The sequence below is a fragment of the Clinocottus analis genome, unplaced genomic scaffold (assembly GCF_023055335.1).
Source record: "Clinocottus analis isolate CAN_PGR_092001 unplaced genomic scaffold, fCliAna1.0.p SCAF_17, whole genome shotgun sequence".
Taxonomy (NCBI): Eukaryota; Metazoa; Chordata; class Actinopteri; order Perciformes; family Cottidae; genus Clinocottus; species Clinocottus analis.
The window spans coordinates 13,526,665-13,546,489 of NW_027175898.1; the positions used below are offsets into that span (position 1 = coordinate 13,526,665).

At 45.4% G+C, this 19,825-nt stretch overlaps 1 protein-coding gene across 1 annotated transcript; it reads left to right on the forward strand.

Moving 5' to 3' along the window:
* Positions 1-1,101: 1,101 nt before the first annotated feature.
* On the forward strand, positions 1,102-19,124 carry paplna (papilin a, proteoglycan-like sulfated glycoprotein). The gene is made up of 26 exons (XM_068580548.1): positions 1,102-1,158; positions 1,525-1,628; positions 4,503-4,563; positions 4,704-4,806; positions 5,432-5,562; positions 7,238-7,361; positions 7,523-7,603; positions 7,724-7,896; positions 8,249-8,372; positions 8,498-8,624; positions 10,384-10,588; positions 10,697-10,873; positions 11,017-11,167; positions 11,397-11,477; positions 12,461-12,656; positions 12,887-12,971; positions 13,067-13,193; positions 13,454-13,961; positions 15,232-15,390; positions 15,476-15,603; positions 16,443-16,497; positions 16,688-16,834; positions 17,018-17,145; positions 17,308-17,416; positions 17,965-18,140; positions 18,482-19,124. The coding sequence occupies exons 1-26, from the start codon at positions 1,102-1,104 to the stop codon at positions 18,640-18,642; spliced, it is 3,678 nt and encodes a 1,225-aa protein (XP_068436649.1). The 3' UTR covers positions 18,643-19,124.
* Positions 19,125-19,825: the final 701 nt, after the last annotated feature.

The window sequence follows — 19,825 nt, forward strand, 5'->3', positions numbered from 1 at the left end:
ATTGTGTACTTAACATCTTTTGGTTTTGGTCTTACGAAACTAGCAATTTGAAGTCAACGCCTTGGATCCAAGGAACATGTAACGGCATTTATCACAACGTTATGACATTTTATGGACTAAATGATTCATTGGTGAATGTTACAGAACAGCCAACAGATGAGTTAGTAATGTAAAGAACATTTAGGGCAGCTCCGATCATGAGCTGCCCTAAGGCTTCGTCTCTAAAGTCTCGAGACGTCCAGACATGAGACTATCACCACCCAGTGAAGATGACTCCATTGTGTTGCTCAATCCTGGGCGGTTGTTGCAGCCATCGTTGTTTGTGAGGGATCAGACATGCTGACGGCCCGTCTTCTCTCCTCTCTGACATCACCTCCCCTCTGACTTCTTGCCTGTTGGCTCTTGGGGTTTAACAGCCCTCATCCGGCCGTCATGGCAGACGGGGTCAGAGGTGACCCGTTTCTTCTTCTTCTTCTTCTCTCTCTCTCAGGGGTGCAAGAAACCCTACGCTTGCCCCGGTGAAAACAAACAAACAGCCTCTCCACATGCAACAACGGAGACATTTCAGCTGAGTTAAGCAATTAAGTGAAGAGGCAGCGTAGAGAAATCATACGGCTGGTGTTTGAGGTTAGAGTGATCTCACAAAAAGAGGTGTGGCTTTGAAAAACATTGGGGATGACACATTTCAGAACATCATTAGGACTTATTATACGCGTCCATTGCGACACCAAAACTAAGATATCTATTACGCTTAAGACACAGAGGTCACGAAATGTTTTGGCATTTTTGCTAAATTACTCTCTCCAGCTCCACTCCCAATCCTCGAGTTTCATCAGACGTAAACTTTACTAACGGATCCACAGAAGCAGCTGTTGATTATCTGCTGTGGTCGACGGCTGCAAACCAAACCACAGAACTTACTGTTTACGAACCCTAACGCTCATTCATCATGTGTATGTTTAGCTTGATGATCCGCAGAAACAAAATCATTACCACACACTCTGATTTATGACCCTGGCTTGTTGCTCAATGTGTAAATGTCTCTATTAGTCACAGTGAGTAACCGTCTCCTCTTCTTTCTGTTTTCTTTTCCAGGAAGCGATGAAGATGCTCTTGCCTCTGGTACTCCTCCAGCTGCTGCTGGCTCCAGCGCTCATGGTGAACTCCCAGTAGAGGAAGAACTGGAAACTAATTCATAACAACAACAAACACTGAATGAATAAAAATATACTATAAATACTATAAGTTATATTTGGTTCCAAAGCAATCTTACCTTCAGGTGTCGCTTGACTGGAGCTTTTAGCATATCACACAGTCTTCTTCAACAAATGGAGTCCAGAAGATTTGTATTTTTCTGACCATTTAAAAAATTCTATGTCCATGTTGGATTATGAATTCAGTTTCAAAGTTTGTTGGAAAGTGAATGAGATTTGGTTTGAAAGCAATGTTAAAGCATTAATACAAGGTCATTGTTGTTGCCTGTTTACATTGCGCTGGGTGTATGAACTGGTGTGTTGTGTTCAGGTGGCCGCTGTGGATCACTGGGACGCATGGGGGCCTTATGGAGAATGCAGCCGGAGCTGTGGCAGCGGAGTGACCGTGAGAACCAGGAGCTGTATCACACACAGGTTCGTCTCCTTCCTGCCTACCTACCTACTTTCCTATCTAGTACCTACCTACCTACCTTCCTACCTATTTAGCTACATTCCTATCTAGCACCTCCCTCCCTACCTATGTACTTACCTGCTTACTTACCTACCTCCTTACCTACCTACCTACCTATATACCTAGCTACCTACCTAGCTAGCTAGCTAGCTAGCTACTTAGCTACCGTCCTATCTATTACCTACCTACCTACCTACCTACTGAGCTACATTCCTATCTAGTACCTCCCTCCTTACCTACGTACTTACCTACTTAATTACCTACCTAACTACCTCCTTACATACCTAACTACCTATATACCTACCTAGCTACCTCCCTACCTACTTACCTACCTAACTACCTTCCTACCTATCCACCCCCCACCTTTCTATCTTTATTGCCCTTACATGTACAGAAACATGTCTGTATAAACACATGCACCGCCGTCTGCCTCCCTTTGACAAACTCAGCTCGTTGTGAGTCCCTGAACACACTCACAGTGTGTGAATGGAGCTAATTGAGAGGTTCACGGTCACGGACGGTATCTTGATAGTAGAAGAATGCCTTGAAGTCAGGAGGACGAGGGCTTGTCTTGCATCCAGAGCAGACTGCAGGGAGGGGCTCTTCAATATTAAAAGGACTTTAATATTTCCTGGGTGTTGGCTGCTTGTGAGGATCTCTCTGCTGCACACGTTAGTGTGGTTATTTTTGAAGTATAATTCATTTTAAATATGTTTTTGTATAGGTTGTGTGGTAACAACCGACTGCACAGGACAGAGTGAGGAGTGTTGTTGTCAGTTTACATTGTAAATGTTCAGAGCTGGAATCCAGCCGGCGTGTTGCCTCATGTAACCCATAAAGAGATCTGTGTTCATGAGGGGGGAAGTGATGTGTTCAGGTACGAGAGTGTTAGCAGCCAAATCCACTGAAAGCATCAAGAGTAAAAGTACTCATTCTGCAGAAAAATGTCCAATGTGTTTGATGTGTTATTTTATATGACACTATTATTTTATTTTTATTTTGTTATTTGTCTTTGGGCCTGAAACTGTTAATTTGAGAGTTTCCGGTATCTTACAAGTCTAAAGGAACACAAGATGGAAATACGATGAGTACCTCAAAATATCTTCATACAAGCAGTGGAATGTAACTAAGTACATTTACTTTAGTACAATTGTGACATACTTGTACTTTATTTCAGTATTTCCATGTTATGCTTTATATTTCTACTCCACTACATCTCAGAGAAAAATATTGTACTTTTTACTCCATTACATTGATTTGATTTACCAGATACTTTTTTACATGAAAAACACATGTTCTGCTTTTATTTTATGATGCAGTACCATACTGCTAATCTCCAGTGGTATACAAACTATCCCAAAATCGGCGCCGAATTGACAAATTACAACATTAAAATGCTTGTATGTAAAGTATTCATTATTGGTAAAAACTAAAATAATCTAATATTCTATAATAACATATAATATCAGCCGCGTTTGCTGTGTTTGCAGTCTCGCCGACTCAGCAAAACGCAGTGTGCCTCAGATATTTAACAAAACTCAGAGGTAATTTGATAAAAAAGGACATGTTGGATTTGTTTGCCCACCAGGCAGAACGTGTCTACAATGAGTTGTTTCTTTAACGTGTCCGAACAGTTTTACGATCCGCCTGTTTGATACTTGTTGCATTCATGGGAAGGAGAAACCGTAGGACAATGTGGTTTTGTCCTGGGTGGGTGACGTTTGGTGTTTTCCATTGATTTGTGTAAGATGCCGGTTCCCAACGTGTCCAGTCAGTGAGTCAGTGAGTGAGTGACTCCGCCTGTCTGTCAGTGAGTCTGTTTCCTGTATGTAGCTGATTGATGTACGACAGGGAAGAAGTCCCGCCCACTTTTACCTATTTAGATGAACTCTGTCATATCTTGTCTGCCAGAATCACACCTTTTAAATACTATGATTAAACTGCTGTCGATGCGTTGGGTGCTTTCCAGGAACTCCCATTTTAGTATAAAATTACCTCACCTCATGGGCTATAATCTATTTTAATTTTCTGCGCTCAATGAATGTTTGAGTTGTGATGCTCCCGATGCTTATTTTCCACTCTATAGGTGAGAAGTTGAAGGCTGGATGTTGCCACTGAGTGTTTGGACTTGTTTTAGTTTCGGTTTTGGCGTGCTGACAGGAGCGTGTCTTGTTTTTAACGCTTCGGGGCAGGTACTTTGGAGGTGACTTAATCACGCGTTATCAGCTTGGCTGCAAGAGAAGGATGGCAAAACACTCAGCCACGCGTGCACGGATGTTTGTGCCGGTTTTTGAGCTCAAAGGTGACGACGTTGAGGCTTCCCCTGATGCTGAGAGCTTGTTTTCTTTTTTATCGCATGCAGAGATTAAAGAGGAATGCCACTTCATGTCTGTAACTTGATATTTAGACAGTCTGAGCTGGTTCTTTATACGTGCACTTTAGCCTCACTTAGTCATTATCTGTTCGTGTGTCAAAGCGATGACCCATAAAGGTTGAATCAAAGTTTGGTCGGAAAAGATGCAAAAGGGGAATTCTACAGCACCATTAAGATGAATGAAAACAGATATTTGAGGCTTAAAGAGGCACTCCCCATGAAAGTAGTTTCATCATCTGTGGCTCTGGAGGAGCTTTCATGTGTCTCTCACAGGTCCACAACCTTCATGCAAAGTGCCGTACTAAATCTCTGAAGTGCCCTTTTAAAACTAAGTGAACTGTTGAATCATCAAAGGCTTATTTGACTCAGTTCTTGGAGCCTCGTCAAGATAAATCCCCCAAGCATCAGATGTAATCTGCAAAAACATCAATCATCATCTTGATGCTCTGTTTTCTCCACTCAGGACTGATGGAGGACACAACTGTGTGGGACCAGACAAGTCTTACCGCACCTGCAACATCCAGGTGAACAAACACACCTCAAACAATGTATACTTAAAAAATATATTGCATGTCTTCTTCATTTAAACAAACAATATGTATTATTTTTTTCTTTAATTCTGCTGAAAGGATATTTTACTTTGTTATGCCATCGTTTCACTCAGGATTGTCCCGAAGGATCCAAGGATTTCCGTGAAGAGCAGTGCTCCCAGTTTGATGGGACTGACTTCCAGGGGAAACTCTACAAGTGGCTCCCATATTACGGAGGTTAGAAGTGAAGTAAAAGTAGTATTTGCAAGTACATCCATCTATCTATCTATGTATCTATCTATCTATGTATCTATGTATCTATGTATCTATCTATCTATCTATCTATCTATCTATCTATCGATCTACTAGGGGTGGGAATCGCCAGAGGTCCCACGATACAATATCGTCACAATACTTAAGTCCCGATACGATATTATCACGATACTGCGATATATTGAGTATCGCAATATATTGCGATTTATTAGTTTTTTTTTTCAACCGCAAATTGTCCCAAAAGGAAAGTTTGTCAACAAAAAAAAAATTGATTTTACTATTCTAGGACCAAAAACGTTTAGAACTGATTAAATAAAAGATCGGTACTTGACTTCCGTGTATAGATACAATATCGCCAGGAAAAATATCGCGATACTATGCTGTATCGATTTTTTTCCTCCTCCCTTACTATTTACCTACCTAGCTATCTACCTACTTAGCTACTTTCCTATCGAGTACCTCCCTACCTCCCTACCTACCTACCTCCCTACCTACCAATATTAAGGTGTCATGGCGGTGTAACATAAATGAATGGAGGTCAAATTGAGAGACGACCCGTGTTCTAAAGTGGAGCTCGTGTCTCTGACAGCTGAGAACGCCTGTGAGCTGAACTGCATGCCAAGAGGAGAAAACTTCTTCTATCGCCACCGCAGCTCCGTGGTCGACGGGACGCCCTGCCACCCGGGGCGGAGGGACGTCTGCGTGGAGGGAGTGTGCAAGGTAGGCCGCACTGACCCTCATTAACAACATGTGTGTGTGCGATAAGGTCAGATTCACTATCTTAAAAGAGTTTTACATGTCTGAGTTGAATCTCTGATGACCTCATTTCCACCTGAGAGATCATGTTTGTGTTATTATTACTATTATTTCACCTTTCAAGTTGTTTAAATCTCCTTATAAGTATGATTATTATTAATCATTAGTTCTTTGTGAACGTTAGTCACACGCATGCTGCTCTCCGTCTGACCAGATGAAACTGTACTGAATCTCTGATGTTCAATGATTACATGACTGTCGAGCTTCGATATAAACAGAAATACAGCCCCCCCCCCCATCCGCCCCCCCCATCAGCGTTGCAGATTTGATCTAATAACGTGATCATTGCGCCCGTCAATAATTTACATGAGTGAATCAAAGTCACAGGAATGAAACATGACGTTAAGCAGAGTGGAGAGCCGAGCAGCCGGGAGGAAGATTAGTTTCACTACGCGGTAATATCAAACACGTCTTCTGCTCTCGTGTAATTACCGGAGCGGCCTCCTCCCCGCGAAACACCTCCTCTATTTAACCTCTGACATCGTGTCTTCATCACCTCCTCTGTGGGGAGCAGCTGTTCAAAACACACTCTGTTCTCACGTCTTATTTTTGAACCTTCATCGTGCTTTTGCTTTTTCAACCTCCAGCTCCTGATTTTTGTTGCGTGGTTTTAAGATTGTTACTTTCACAGAAACATTGTGTTCCCGCAGGTCCACTTTTCTCTTTTACCTTGTTAAAGCAGGTTTTGTTTTGCTTCGGTTTGGCTGCTGAAACCGGCAATTATGTGACTGGACTTTTGCCTGTTTGAGGTTTTTTTGTAAAATTGATGAAGCACATTTTTTATGTGCAATTTTCATTTTTGAGTCGATATTTTCGGCCGGCTCGGACTTAAATAAACATTATGTGTGTTTTATCTTAACAATACATGTAAGAGCACAGCTGTTGAATTTTGAAAACCAATATCAACACAACAGACACAGCACTTCTACTAAGACTTCTAAAAAACATGAAATCACGGCACTAAAACTCTCTTGTAAAACTCAAATTTAAGTCTAAAGAGTGAAAAAAATATGAATTCTTCCATATTCACAAACTGTGTAGAAAGCTTGGAGTCTCTGCGTTACATATTATCATCATGGTGTCGGTTCTTACAACCTGGTTAAAACGGGTCCTGGTTCAGTTTTGGTTTGGCTGCTGAAACTGGCGACTCTGCGACTGGACTCTTGCCTTTTTAAGGGTTTCTGTTGTAAAGTAGAAATTATATTTTATAATCTTTACTCACTCGCCTCTCACAAAAACACCCATCATGTGTGTATTATCACTACTATATATACAAGGGGCACAGCTGTTGGACTTTTTTACTCTGTCGGGGAACGAAAGATGAATTAAATTCGTACAAATTATTTTGGAAAGTTCTGCAAACTGAACATTTGGATTATCTGTTACACATCTGCATAGTTGTGCATGCAACACAAGTTCCTTCACGTAGTTAAACCAGGTCTTGATGAAGGATTAGCTTATCTTATTCCTTCAGTCATCCTTGAAAAAGGCCAATATCAGCCCCACATCTCTCAAAGACTCTGGCACCAGCATGCTTTCTGATAAATCGTTTTCTCCATACTTTTTTCTCCCTCCTCAGCGTCTCGGCTGTGACAACACGCTGGAGTCTCTCCAGCAGGAAGACCCCTGCCTGCAGTGTGGGGGCAACGGACAATCCTGCAACCAAGTCAAGAACAGCTTCTCTGTCCGCAGCCTGCCGACTGGTACGCTGCACATTTATAACCACCAGATGTGGTCCATCGGCTCACTTCTCACACCAGAACAGGATTTCCCTCTTTCTGAGGAACCACAAAGCTCTGATTTCTGATTTTGTAGATTGTGTGTGTGTGTGTGTGAAATGAGTTGCGTGTCGTTTTCATCTCAGGCTACAACCAGATGTTCATCATCCCCGTTGGAGCCACCACCATCAGCATCAGAGAAACAGTGGCCACACGCAACTACATTGGTGAGTTTGTGTTTCTAGAAAACAGACGATGAGAGAGATCATACAAAATAGTTTTACAGCTGTAACGTCTTCTGATTGTTCTCTGTTCATACACTGACTGTAACCTCTGTGCACGGCCAGCTATCAAGAACCTGCGTGGGGAGTACTACCTCAATGGCCACTGGGTGATTGAGTTTTCCAGGGCGACGCCCATCGCTGGGACTATGCTGTACTACCAGCGAGGAGCCGAGGGAGACAACGTCCCCGAAACCATCATCGGCCGCGGCCCCACCACCGAACCTCTGGTCGTTGAGGTAACAGTGGTTATTTTCTTTGTCTTAAAACTCAACGTTTTGGATTTACAGCCTGCAGCTTTCCTGTTTTTGTTCACTCTCACTGTTCAAAATAGCCCAGTTTTCGCCCTCAGCAGACAGCTATTTCCAGCAAAAGAATTTTTTTTAATCACCATCCTATGCTACCTGCTCAGCAACAAACAAAATTTAGCAGCTAAAGAGCCAAATATTCCACTCTGAAGTTGGTCGAGAGCTTAGAAGAGAGTAAATATTGGACTTACGTTTATGAGTTGGACACAAATTGTGTTGCAGACCAGAAAATCTTGTCTTTATAAATAGAATTTAATCGTTATGTCCGACCCTCTCCTCTCAGCTGATCAGCCAGGAGCCAAACCAAGGAGTGGAGTATGAGTATTATCTTCCCAACGGACGCTCCAGACAGGGCTACTACTGGAGTTTTGGATCCTGGTCTTCCTGCAGCAGAGAGTGTGGATCAGGTCAGAGTCTCAGATGAACACAACGATCTAAACGTCCCCCGGATGCAGAACAGGACGCGTTTTAAAATCTTTTCATCACCTGCTTCTTGTAAAATGACACAAGTTCTCATTCTTACCGCCATCAGGCTCCCAATCTCGTTTGGTGTTCTGCACCGTCGACAACGAGTCCTACCCCGACTACCTCTGTGCGTCTCTGCCGAGGCCTCAGACCAACCGCACATGCAACCCTCATGCATGCCCACAGAGCCGCAGGTAAACTCCAGTCAAGTCTCACCTGTGAAAATGTGACATTTCAGTACACTTTAGCAGAATTTTGTTCCACCGGGCGCGTCGGCTTTTATCAGATTGTGCTCGTGAAAAGTGGAAAAAGCAGCAGCTTGTTGACTGTTGTTGGTGTGTTGTGACTGTCTGAAAGGATGGCGTACCTGTATCCACCAAAGTTGTGGAGATCCTCAAAAAGGCCCCGAGCCTATGTGTTCAGGTAACTCGGGCTCTGTAGTCGTAGCGTTTAGAGTTTCAGCAAACACAGGGGGAGATCTTAATCATTTAGTTTAGTTTAATTTATCTTATTTTCTGAGCATGCACGATCGTTTTTTTTTTGTAATTATCTCAAATGATATCCATGCTATGCGTCACATTGACACCTGGAAAATGATTTTTTTTTTTTTAGCTAAGTACTAAAAAGATCCTTCAGAAGTGTAATAAATGTCAAACTCTCCCCCTTCACATGTGTTTGACTCCATAGCATCTGTGTTTTTAGCGCAGCGCCTTGCTCCTCCATGTGGGGTGAGAAGGAAGGCAACAGTCCAGCTCAGAGGTCTCCTTTCAGCCTTTTAATGATCCTCATTCGTCTTGGACACACTTGACGTCTCTCAACAGGGAGGCCCGGGCGGTGATTTGACGCCAGGTTTCCATCAAAGAAACCTCCGCCTCCTCCTTTAACCTCCCAACCTGTGGCCGCTGCACCTGATCGCTGAGCTGTGCTGCTGCCTGGTCGCTTTAGCCAACTGTACAAAAACCTCTCTGTGCGTTAGTGTAGCTTGTGTGTTGTGAGGTGTTCGTTAAAGGTTAAAAGGTCGTCATGCGTGTTGGGTATTGTGTGGCTCTGACTGGGACACAGCAGCAGTGAGCGTGGTAGTAAATAGCCGAGGCTTCAGTCGGGGACTCTCTGGTATTTCCTGCTTCTTTTCTTTGATGCTGCTGCTCAGAAACCTGAGATGTTTAAGAAGCTCTCGGGTGACGCTAACGGCGCCCTTATTATTCCTCAAATGAAAGATAAAGACCAGGAACAGTTGTTGTCCATGTGTATGTGTGCTAACGGTTGATGTTTGTCTATGTGCGCTAACAGTTAGCTTGAGTGTTTTCCAGTCTTTGTGTGTAACGCTTCTAGTAGTCAAACTAACCAGGAGGTGAAGAAAGCTGCTGGTTTCTGGGTTTTCTTTAACACTGCATTGTCGAAAAAAGGATGTGTTGTTTTTAACGTGATCGCGTCGCGATTAGCAAGTATTTTAGTAGCTTTGTTAAAACGATGCATCCTTTTATGCCCTTGCATTTCATTTGAAGTTTTTTTTATTCCAAAACACTGATGCGTATCAGAATGGCCATTGGTCGATTCAACGATTTTTTTTTTGTTTTGTTATCAATATGTTATTTAAAGTTGTTAAATGAGCAAAGAAGACAATTCCATCAGCTTCCAGCTTCTTACGTTTTAGGAGTTGTTTCTTGTTTCACATCATCTTCAATCATTTGGACTGTTGCTCAGACAAAATGAGACGTGTGATGGACATTTTTCACCCTTGTTTATCATTACATGGATGAACTGAATAAACGATAAATAAAACTAATAGAAAAATATCATCAAAGTTCACATCAATGACCAGTAAAATATTTCAAAGTTCCCTCCCTCTTTCTACTGATGCTGTTTAGAAAGTGAAATAATGTTTTTAAATTTGTTCCACACTACTATGTTTCCTTACTTCTCCCTCCTCTTCCTCACGTCGGCTTTTCCCAGCTGGAAAACCGGAGAGTGGAACACCTGCTCCGTGACCTGCGGCGGAGGCTCTCAGGTGCGCAGCGTGCAGTGCGTCTCCCATGATGCCGCGGGCCCCCGCGTGGTGGAGGACGCCGTTTGCGCCGCCTACGTCGAGGCGCCGCCCGCCCTGCAGACCTGCAACATGCAGAAGTGCGCAGAGTATCAAGCGACCAGATGGAGCGCGGTGAGTGAAACGCCAAAATGAAGTCTAGCTCCCTTTTATTTGAAATGATATCAAACAATATGACTTTGTACACACACGAAAGAGCAACCTGTGGCGTTGTGTCTGCAGTGCTCGGTGAGCTGCGGTTCAGGCCAGCAGACCAGAGACGTCACCTGCGTGGGCTCAGGGGGAATGCGGCTGGAGGAAACTTCCTGCAGCACTCTGCTCCGCCCGACCGCCGCCCGACCCTGTGAGATGGCGCCCTGCCTGAGAGAGATCAGCTGGCACGTCGGAGACTGGGGACTGGTGAGTGTGATGGGAAACCAGCGGACACGAACACTGGGATGCTCATGCGCGGTTACCGTGGCTGAATGTGAAGCATTTCTGCCTCTCGGATCGACAGTTTTCACGATAATCTCTCTCTCGTTTTTTGTTTTTTTTTCCTGCAGTGCTCCAAGAGCTGTGGCTCCGGCTCCCGAGAGCGTCAGGTGATCTGCTCCGACCGAGAGAGGAACCTGTACCCTGTGGTTCAATGTAACGCCTTCCCCAAGCCCTCCATCGTGGAGCGCTGCAACACCCAGTCCTGCTACCGCCCACAGGGTGAGAGCATGCAACGCGACGGGCAGACGCTGCCATGTCTCCTTTCACGTTCTGGATCTGTATCGTTGTCTATCTGAAGTGCTTCACGTGGCATTTTAAGGAGACTGAGTGACCCGGTTCAAGCGGCTCCATCTTTAAATGAAAAGTACAAACGGATGTTCAGTTTTAGAATACGTGACTGAATTATTGTGTTGTTGTTTGTTTGTTTGTTTGTTGATGCTCTGCACAGGAGTTCCCAGCATCCAGGACGCACAGGGACACGACAACACGCAGACGGTTTTCCAGCCGTATGTGCCAGACCACGCGACAGGTTGGACTCAACTCTTACCTGTGATCCATTACTCTTTAAAGATTGGTTTATAGACACATAGTTCACTGACAAAAACACACGTCGGGGTGATTATTATCATCTCAATCAAATGCGTCTCATGGTTTTACATTGATATATATTCCTCTTCGGCGTCTTTTCCGGGTTTCACCGTCTTTTTGCTTCCTCGCAGCACATTTTGTTTGCCCGGAGAATAACGCAACGAGCAGCGCGACGAGTACTAGCGCCTTTGTGTGAGATCGTTTATACTCACGTTCGAGTACAAACGAAGTCTTACTCATCTGTAATGTCCCTCTAACGACAGTTATACCAGTGGCTCGCTGGAAAAAATTAAAAATCCAACTTATACATTTGTGAACAAGATAATACAACAAAACCAAACAAAAAAAGCTACACCGTGTGATTGCACGCTCATAATTGCTTCCTCCCAGTTCCCCGGGCCCTACATCCTCTCTGATATAACTCCTGTCACTTTGTGCCCATCAGCCCCCCCCCCGCCTGCCCGTGTCCCAGCACTAATTATCCGGGCCTGATTGACATGTTTTCAGGGGTCCATGGGCATTGTTGGCCTGATTAAAATATTTCCGAAGCACTGAAGTGTGGAAGTGCTGGCTGTTGTGTTTCTGGTATGTTCTGGCATTCTGCGGCAAGAATTTCAAGTTGTGTGTTTGTGTGTGTGTGTGTGTGTGTGTGTGTGTTCATTTCCTGTGGGATTGTTCACTCTTGACGGCTGGAACTTCTTGTCCCCAACTGATTCTCCTCCGTTCTCCGCCTCCATCTTTCCACCAGCAAATGTTTCATGGGTTAATTGTACACATGTGTTTTTCCTTCATGTGCTCTTTTGTGTGGCAGCTTCCTGTGAGGGGCCGCCGGCACAAAAGCTTGGACTCCATTGTACATTTTTAAAGCGACGTGTCGTCTTGTGTGTGTATTAATTCGCCTCCCGCTTGGGTTTTTCGTCGCAGTCCGCAGGCCGGAGACGAATCCGAGCCAGACCAACACAGTCCTGGACCCTCACGGCTCCGCCCCGGCCCTCCACTGCAGCCAGTCCCACTATGGCTGCTGCCCCGATGGACGCACTTCAGCCGGGGGCCCCCAGGGTCTGGGCTGCCCACGTGTCCCGGCTCCCACCGCTGTCCAGCCACACTGCGTCCAGACCAGGTATCCAGCTCCAACCTGACATTTGGCTGAAGGAACATATGGACCTTAGAGCCTGTGTCACTTCTATGGCCCTCTGACCAGTTGGCTTGGCGTCGCTCGTGAACACAGAAGTTACCACTAAGTGACCAGAGGCTTTCCTAGAAAAGTCAAGAGTTGCACATTTTTGTTGTTTTTGTACCGCCAGTGCAAAGTGTTTCACTGTCCTGCTCCCGTCTCGTTCTGTGTGTCAGTTACGGCTGCTGCCAAGACGGAGTGACGGCGGTTCAAGGCCCCAACCAGGAGGGCTGCGTGGAGTACGCGGCTCCTGCTCCCACTGTAAGCAAACATCCCCCAAAAAACTCCTCCTCACTGTGGTGACCGGACAGGCCATGAAAAGCGCTCTCCTAATCTGTGATGTCACGTTTCCTCAGGCTGCTGCTTCTCTGCCCACTGAGAATGGAGCGCAGTGCCGCATCACCACCTACGGCTGCTGTTATGACCGCACCACACCTGCGGGAGGACCCAACGGGGAGGGCTGCCCCAGCCCACCCAACCACAGTAAGAGACTGAGTAGCTGCAAATACATTATTACACATTCATCTTTTGTGTGTGTGTGTGTGTGTGTGTTCTTAAACTCCCGGAAAAGCAACAATGCCACCTCCCCTCGCTAGCTTGTTCTGTAGCTTCACATTGTATCGTATGTCCCTCGTCAGACGATGATGTCATCTTAGCCAGCGCTGTCCATGGATGAAGACCATGTGATACAGCTGAAAGTGCAGGAAAAGTTAGTAATGACACTCCATGTTTCTCCGCTGCAGTTGAGCGCTCCATCTGCTCGCTGCCTCGCGCCGCCGGCTCCTGCAGCGGCTGGGTGCCGCGCTACTACTACGACGTCATCGTCTCCAAGTGCGTGCACTTCTGGTTCGGAGGCTGCCACGGCAACGCAAACAACTTCATGACCCGGGCCGAGTGCCAGAGGGGTTGCCGGGTGCCCGCCACGGGCCAGCAGGGGGCGGGGCCGGTCGCTCCCGCCGCAGAGCCGACTTCAAGAAGGGAACCCGCCGCCGGAAGGACCGCGCCCGGAGCGGGAACAGCACCCGGAGCCGGATCAGCACCCGGAGCCGGTGGATCCACGTCCGGAGGGTCAACAGGCGGAGGGTCACGCAGCATGGGCAGGATTTTCACAGTGCAGGGAGGATCGACCGGCGGCACCGGCAGACAGGCCACAAGCGCCGCCAACCACGCCCACAGAGCCAGAGTCTTCCTGCGCACTCGCCGACCTTCCCCCGCCGCCACCGCTGCACAGCACACCGGCCCGGCGGCGAGGTAAGAACCCCCCCCCCCCTCCGAAAGACCCGGGTGGAGCACAGCGAGGAGCTCGGCCTCCGGCCCCGCCTCCACTCGACCCCATAAAGCTGTTTACAGCCTTTCCTCCCTCTGCTGACGGAGCCCCTGACGGAGTGTGAGGAGGGCCAAAGAGACAAACAACCTGCGCAGGCAAACCCACGCGCATCATTCTCTTACGATGAGGTCAAAGCTAAAGTTGTTTATCATTGTGCTAAATATTCTCAGGCTACATGCACCACACATTTATATAAACCAGATGCAGAATTAATATTATTGTGTTTTTTTTGAATAATACAAGAAAAAAGTTTTTTTTTCTTTTTTTAAATGAAGGATAGCAGTTCACATCATTTGACAGAATCTTATTTTGCTCATGTCTGCAGTAAAATGTGTTAATTACTAATGACGCGTCTGTAATCTGAGAAATCAAAGTGAAGACTAAATAAATAATCCGTTCCTGCTTTTTTTAACAAGCTTTAAAGACAAAATCTTGTGTTACCTTGAGCTCCACAGACTGTCCTTCTCACGCTTTGCAGCACCTGGTGTTTTTCCCCTTTTTAATGTCCCGGGAAGTCGACAAACAAGCTCACAGCGACCCTAAAATGGACGTTTCTCCTGTTTAATGCTTTCTGGGACTTTTCACTGTCTGTCCGGAGTTCCTGTTAGTCGTCATCCCGTGCTTATTTGTGCCCGCTATACCTCACCGTGTCCACCGCCTTCCTGCTTTGTGTCATCACCTCAATGTCAATTCGATCAAACTAATAAAGGTTCTGCTGTGATGCTTCATGTCGTTGGTTTTGTGTTGTCACTAAACTCCGTCTGCCTCCACCTCCATCCACATCCGTGTAGTTTGGTGTGTTAGCGACATCTTCCATGTGGGTGGCACATTGTTCGTCGACTTCTTTGCTGGGAAATTTGTCTTTGATTTGTGGCTCGCAGACTTAGTTGTGTTCTGGGTGAAGGTTGTTTTGTCTCGTCCACTTTTTCATGTTGCATGGGCCAATTTTGTGAGCCAAAGCTGGGTTTCCCCTCCATCTCTTTCTCTCTGATGAACCTCTGAAGCCAGGTTGTGGGCGATCTTTATGCTTGCTTTGGTGACTACTAATAAAAAAGTACCAACAGCGGGGCATAAAGTGACTCTTTCATTCTCCTCCTCCCTTCAATCTTCCAACTTCCTCCTGATCCTCCATCCTATTCTTTCCCTCCTTTCCTTCCTTCCTTCCCTCTGTGCTCGTATCCTCCTGTTCCTCAGTTTGACCCTTGGGGAAGTGACCATCGATAAGTCGGACCCCTCCACGGTGGAAGCGTTGGTGGGCCAGACCGTTGTGCTGCCCTGCAGAGTCAGCCCGCCGCCGTCCTCCACCGTCAATGTGGAGTGGAGGAGAGATGGTGTCCCTCTGTCAACTCGCAGGTCTGTAGAAACACACACACACAGAATATTTGTTATTTTCTGTCAATGTTTGTGACTATTTTTCTATGTGTTGTGTGTTCTGTAGGCATCACCAGCAGCCCAACGGTTCCCTGTTAGTTGGTCCTCTCACTAAGTTGGACTCTGGTTGGTTCTTGTGTGTGGCCACTCGTGAACAGGAGAGAGACCACCGCTACATCTACCTGTCCATCTCAGGTAATGTCTATGAAACTAGTGCGGCGTCAGCCGGAAACATGTTGGTTTGTTGGTTTGTTTAAGAACGTGCCAAAGGCACCCAAGTAGCAGTACCATCAGAACAGGGAAGGACTAAGGAAGGCAGCTGCCCAAGCAGCTACAGATTCATTACGACGATAAAATATGAAAAACACTGAATTATATTTCTATTCTAACTCATCGTACCCAGAAATAACATATAAAAGGCCCCAAAACACACAGAGGGTGACCCGCTGTCAGAAAGCTCAGTGAAATACGCTTTGTTTTAAATTATAAATTGGCTTAAAAGTCGTTTGTTTTGACTTCCTCAATGCAGTTGGATCAGGGATTTAAATCCCGGCAGCTATAAGTTAGTATCATGTCATACAGTGGTGAAACACCGGTGAAATCCACTATTCTGCTTCCTGTTGGCTCTCTGCTCCAGACTCGTGAGGAAGAAGCCCGGTGTGAATGTGTTTTGTTAATCACTAAAGACAAGGCACGTATGGATATAAACAATGTGTAGATTGTCCAGTAAACGGAGGACACAAAGAAAGCTTCCGAGGAAAAAAAAGCAACCTTTCTCCCGGTGTGCATTCGGCTAATTGGGGCCAGATTCGGTCAAAACCGTAATTCGACCGACTTTAACCCCAATTAGGCCGTCACACGATCCCGAAGATTGAGGCAAAGCTGATGCTGATGTCACAGATGATGTCAGAGGTTGTGTCTGAACATGCTGACTTCGCCGGCCTTCATGCATGATGTGTTATTGGGACATTATGTAAGTGAATTAAGCATTGACCCAATTTGTGTGTGTGTGTGTATGTGTGTGTGTCTTATAGAGGGTTCATCTCAGCTGGTTCATACCTCACTGCCCGGAGACGGTCCGCTGCCTCGGTGAGAACAATCTCTCTTTCTCTGCGTACTCAAAAGTCTTCCAAAGAAGACAAATTGAAGAAGACAAAACACCCCAAAAAATCAGTGAAGCTTAATATTTGTATTCTTTCCAACGGTCCTCTGAAATGTGTAGCTGTGTGTTAAATTGAAAACCGATGAAACAGCCGCCGTCACTGCCGTCTCTTCTCAGCTTCAGCATCGAGCGGTCGAGCTCGTCTTCGCTGGAAAGGCGAGCCGGGCAAACTGCCAGACTCTCGTGCACAATCGTCCCTCCGTCGGCTGTCCCGTCCGTCAGCATCCAGTGGACTAAAGACGGACTCGTCCTCAGTGACTCCAGGTAAAAGTCCCACGGCCCCACTGATCCATGCACGCATTGGGATTCGGAGGAACTTTCCATCTTGTAATCATAAAAAATACATTGAAGTCATTCATTCTTTTCGGTAGACTCAGTAGATTTACAGCAGCTTGTGCTGTGATGTGCGAGCAGGTGTCTTGACTCGCTGCTGTTTCGTCGTCGCAGGTTCACCCAACATTCAGATGGCTCTCTGACCATCGGCTCTCTGAAGTCTGCAGACTCGGGCGTCTACACGTGCACGGCCTCCTCTCAGCAGCAGCTGGAGCAGCGGCAGCTGCAGCTCAGAGTCCAAGGTGACTTTTATTCTCTCTGTTTTCGGGCGTCCGTTCATGCTGTCGTTTCACGTAAGCACCAGCAGAGGTCGCTATATGTGAGTGTTTGGACTTAGACGATATGCAGAATAATTCTGTGAGGATTTATGTTAGTTTTAAAAAAAAAATGTTTCTGTTGTCCAGCCGACCTGAAGATCACCACAGCTCCCAATAACATCCGGGTGTCTGAAGGCAGCACAGCTCTGCTCCCCTGTGTGGTGTCAGGAGACAACGTCAACATCGGCTGGTCCAGGTCATCATGAGTATAATCTGTTAGGCGGGATTGTGAATGGATGTCGGCACAGCAGGTGCAGCACAATGTAGTGGCACAAATAAGATAATTATACTTTTTAAAGGGTTTTTTCAATAAGAAATGCAATACTTTAAGGTTGTTTGTTTTCATAAATAGGTACATAACTCCTACTAGAGGCGCAGTTGGAAATAAAAATGCTCTCACACAGAGTTTTTGTAGTTTGTTTGATGCTCAGTTCCAGATTAATTTATGAATTACTTTGACTAAGACTTAGCCCAATAGTTATCCAGCTCGTGCAGTCTGTAAAAAAGTCAGGTATTGGTTATTTAAATGGATTGTTTTGGGGGTTTTTTTTAGTGGAGAATGAGGGTCAAAAAAAGTTGAAAAAGTTATATATTCTTCTGTTGCGTACTTTAAAAAGAAATCTAAAATCATTCATAAGATTATTGCCGTGTTATTTCTACTTTTCCAAAGTGACTTGAGTTAGCGGTAGAAGAAGTTGCATAAAGCTCTCGGGCCTCATCTGCCTCTCTCCTCTGTTTCCTCAGGAACGGCGTGCCGGTGCGTCCGGACGGCCGTAACATCCAGAAGTCCTCTGACGGCAGCCTGATCCTGAACAACGTCAAGCCCTCCGACGAGGGCACGTACACCTGTAACGCTTACACCGGCATCTACTCCGTGAGCGCCACGGCTGAAGTCAGAGTCATTAAAGACACCCACCAAGGTGAGGGGGGGAGGGGGGAAAGCCTCACGGCCATCCAGATGTTTGTTACCTTCCCATGTGCAACAGAAGATAGGAGATCATGAGTATCACAATAGAGATTGTTTGTGAGCTTTAAAATCTAGATGGGAATTTGTTTTAGCTTTTAAAGTATCTATCTATCTATCTATCTATCTATCTATCTATCTATCTATCTATCTATCTATCTATCTATCTATATTGATGTGGGAACCAAAAAACTAAACAAATAGTTTTCAGACAACACAACATCAAACGACAGAACAAGCCGAGTGCAGCTGTGAGATGAATTCACTCCACACATGTCTTCTTCGTCTCTGTTGCAGGCGTCGACGTGCCGCCAGAATGCGTGGACCAGCCTGATCTCGCCAACTGCGAGCTGATAGTTTACGCCCGCCTCTGCTCCAACTCGTACTACTCCAGCTTCTGCTGCGCCAGCTGTACCCGACACTCACAGAGGAACGACCGGTTCGGCCGTCTGGGCTGAAGCTGCAGGAGGGTGTTTTTTACAAACTGAGGGACTGAGGGTTAGTGCTTGAGACATTGAAGCTGCATTTTTTTTTTCTAAAATACCTTCCAACACTGAACCTTTTGCCAAAAGTACTCAAAACTGCAACGGGAAGAGGCGCCGACTGCGAGTAGATGTCGTTAAATCTGTGAACCGAGGGAGTTCAGGGAGTCTGTTTGTACACTGCTGCATGAAACACTGAGTGTGGAGACGCTGAATTTATATATAGGGGCCTTAAACGCACCATCGTAAACATGGAGAGTCTGTTGAATGTGACGGAGCAAGAGTCAACCTGTCTTTAAAATAAGTTATTTCCTCTGTGGACCTACCGTACGTGTTCTCTGTTTTTTAGAGAGTGCTTTTACTTGCAGGTCATTCAAAAAAAAAAATTGAACGTGTAAATCCAGTGAAATTAAGTTTTAATGTAATGATTTTTTCCGGGGGCATTTCACTGATGAAAAAAAAAAAGTTGTATTTTCTTTTCTTAATGTTTATTTTTATGTAATTATTTGATATTAAAAATATTTTTTTGATTAAAAAAAGCGGCTGGTGGGTTTGGATGGACTTGATGTTCCAGTTTGCACCACAAGGGGGCGCTCAACGTGACAAATGACACGTCGGCGTATTCTTTTCGTCTAGTTTCTGAACATCGTGTATCGCTCAGCTGACATGTCGTTCCTTCATTTATTTCCATCGTATTAAAGCGGAACGGTCTCGTTGTCAATGTGACTGAAACCCTCATCAGGAGGTCGAGGTCGCTAATTGACAGCAGGTGTGCCAGATGACGGCTGATGACGTCACCGGTCTGAACACAGGTGGTTTGCTTCGCTCCTGATTATATGACCGACTTCATTGCTATCAGAAGTTATCTGTTATCTGCCTCGAAGGATTAATATACTGTTTTGATTGGTTTTGAGATAAGAGAAAAGAAAGTAAGGCTTTACTTACAAGACACAGTGATGGTGCATCAGATAAAGTACCTTTTTAAAATAACAAAAACAACATTACAATTAATATAAATGACATTACAACACGGCAGGGCTTTAAAATATATATAATATGAATGTAATTATTTTGTAAATAATATTGATGGTGGTACTGGAATCCTTGTTTGGAGATTATTTTTACTTTTCTCAGTTATTAAATATCAGAACTTCTAGTT

Excerpts from the sequence above, each read along its gene's own strand:
- paplna (XM_068580548.1), top strand. The coding sequence starts at position 1,102 with ATGAAGATGCTCTTGCCTCTGGTACTCCTCCAGCTGCTGCTGGCTCCA. Across the intron at positions 5,563-7,237 it reads GCGTGGAGGGAGTGTGCAAG|CGTCTCGGCTGTGACAACAC; the intron begins GTAGGCCGCACT and ends CTCCCTCCTCAG. Across the intron at positions 15,604-16,442 it reads CATCTACCTGTCCATCTCAG|AGGGTTCATCTCAGCTGGTT; the intron begins GTAATGTCTATG and ends TGTGTCTTATAG.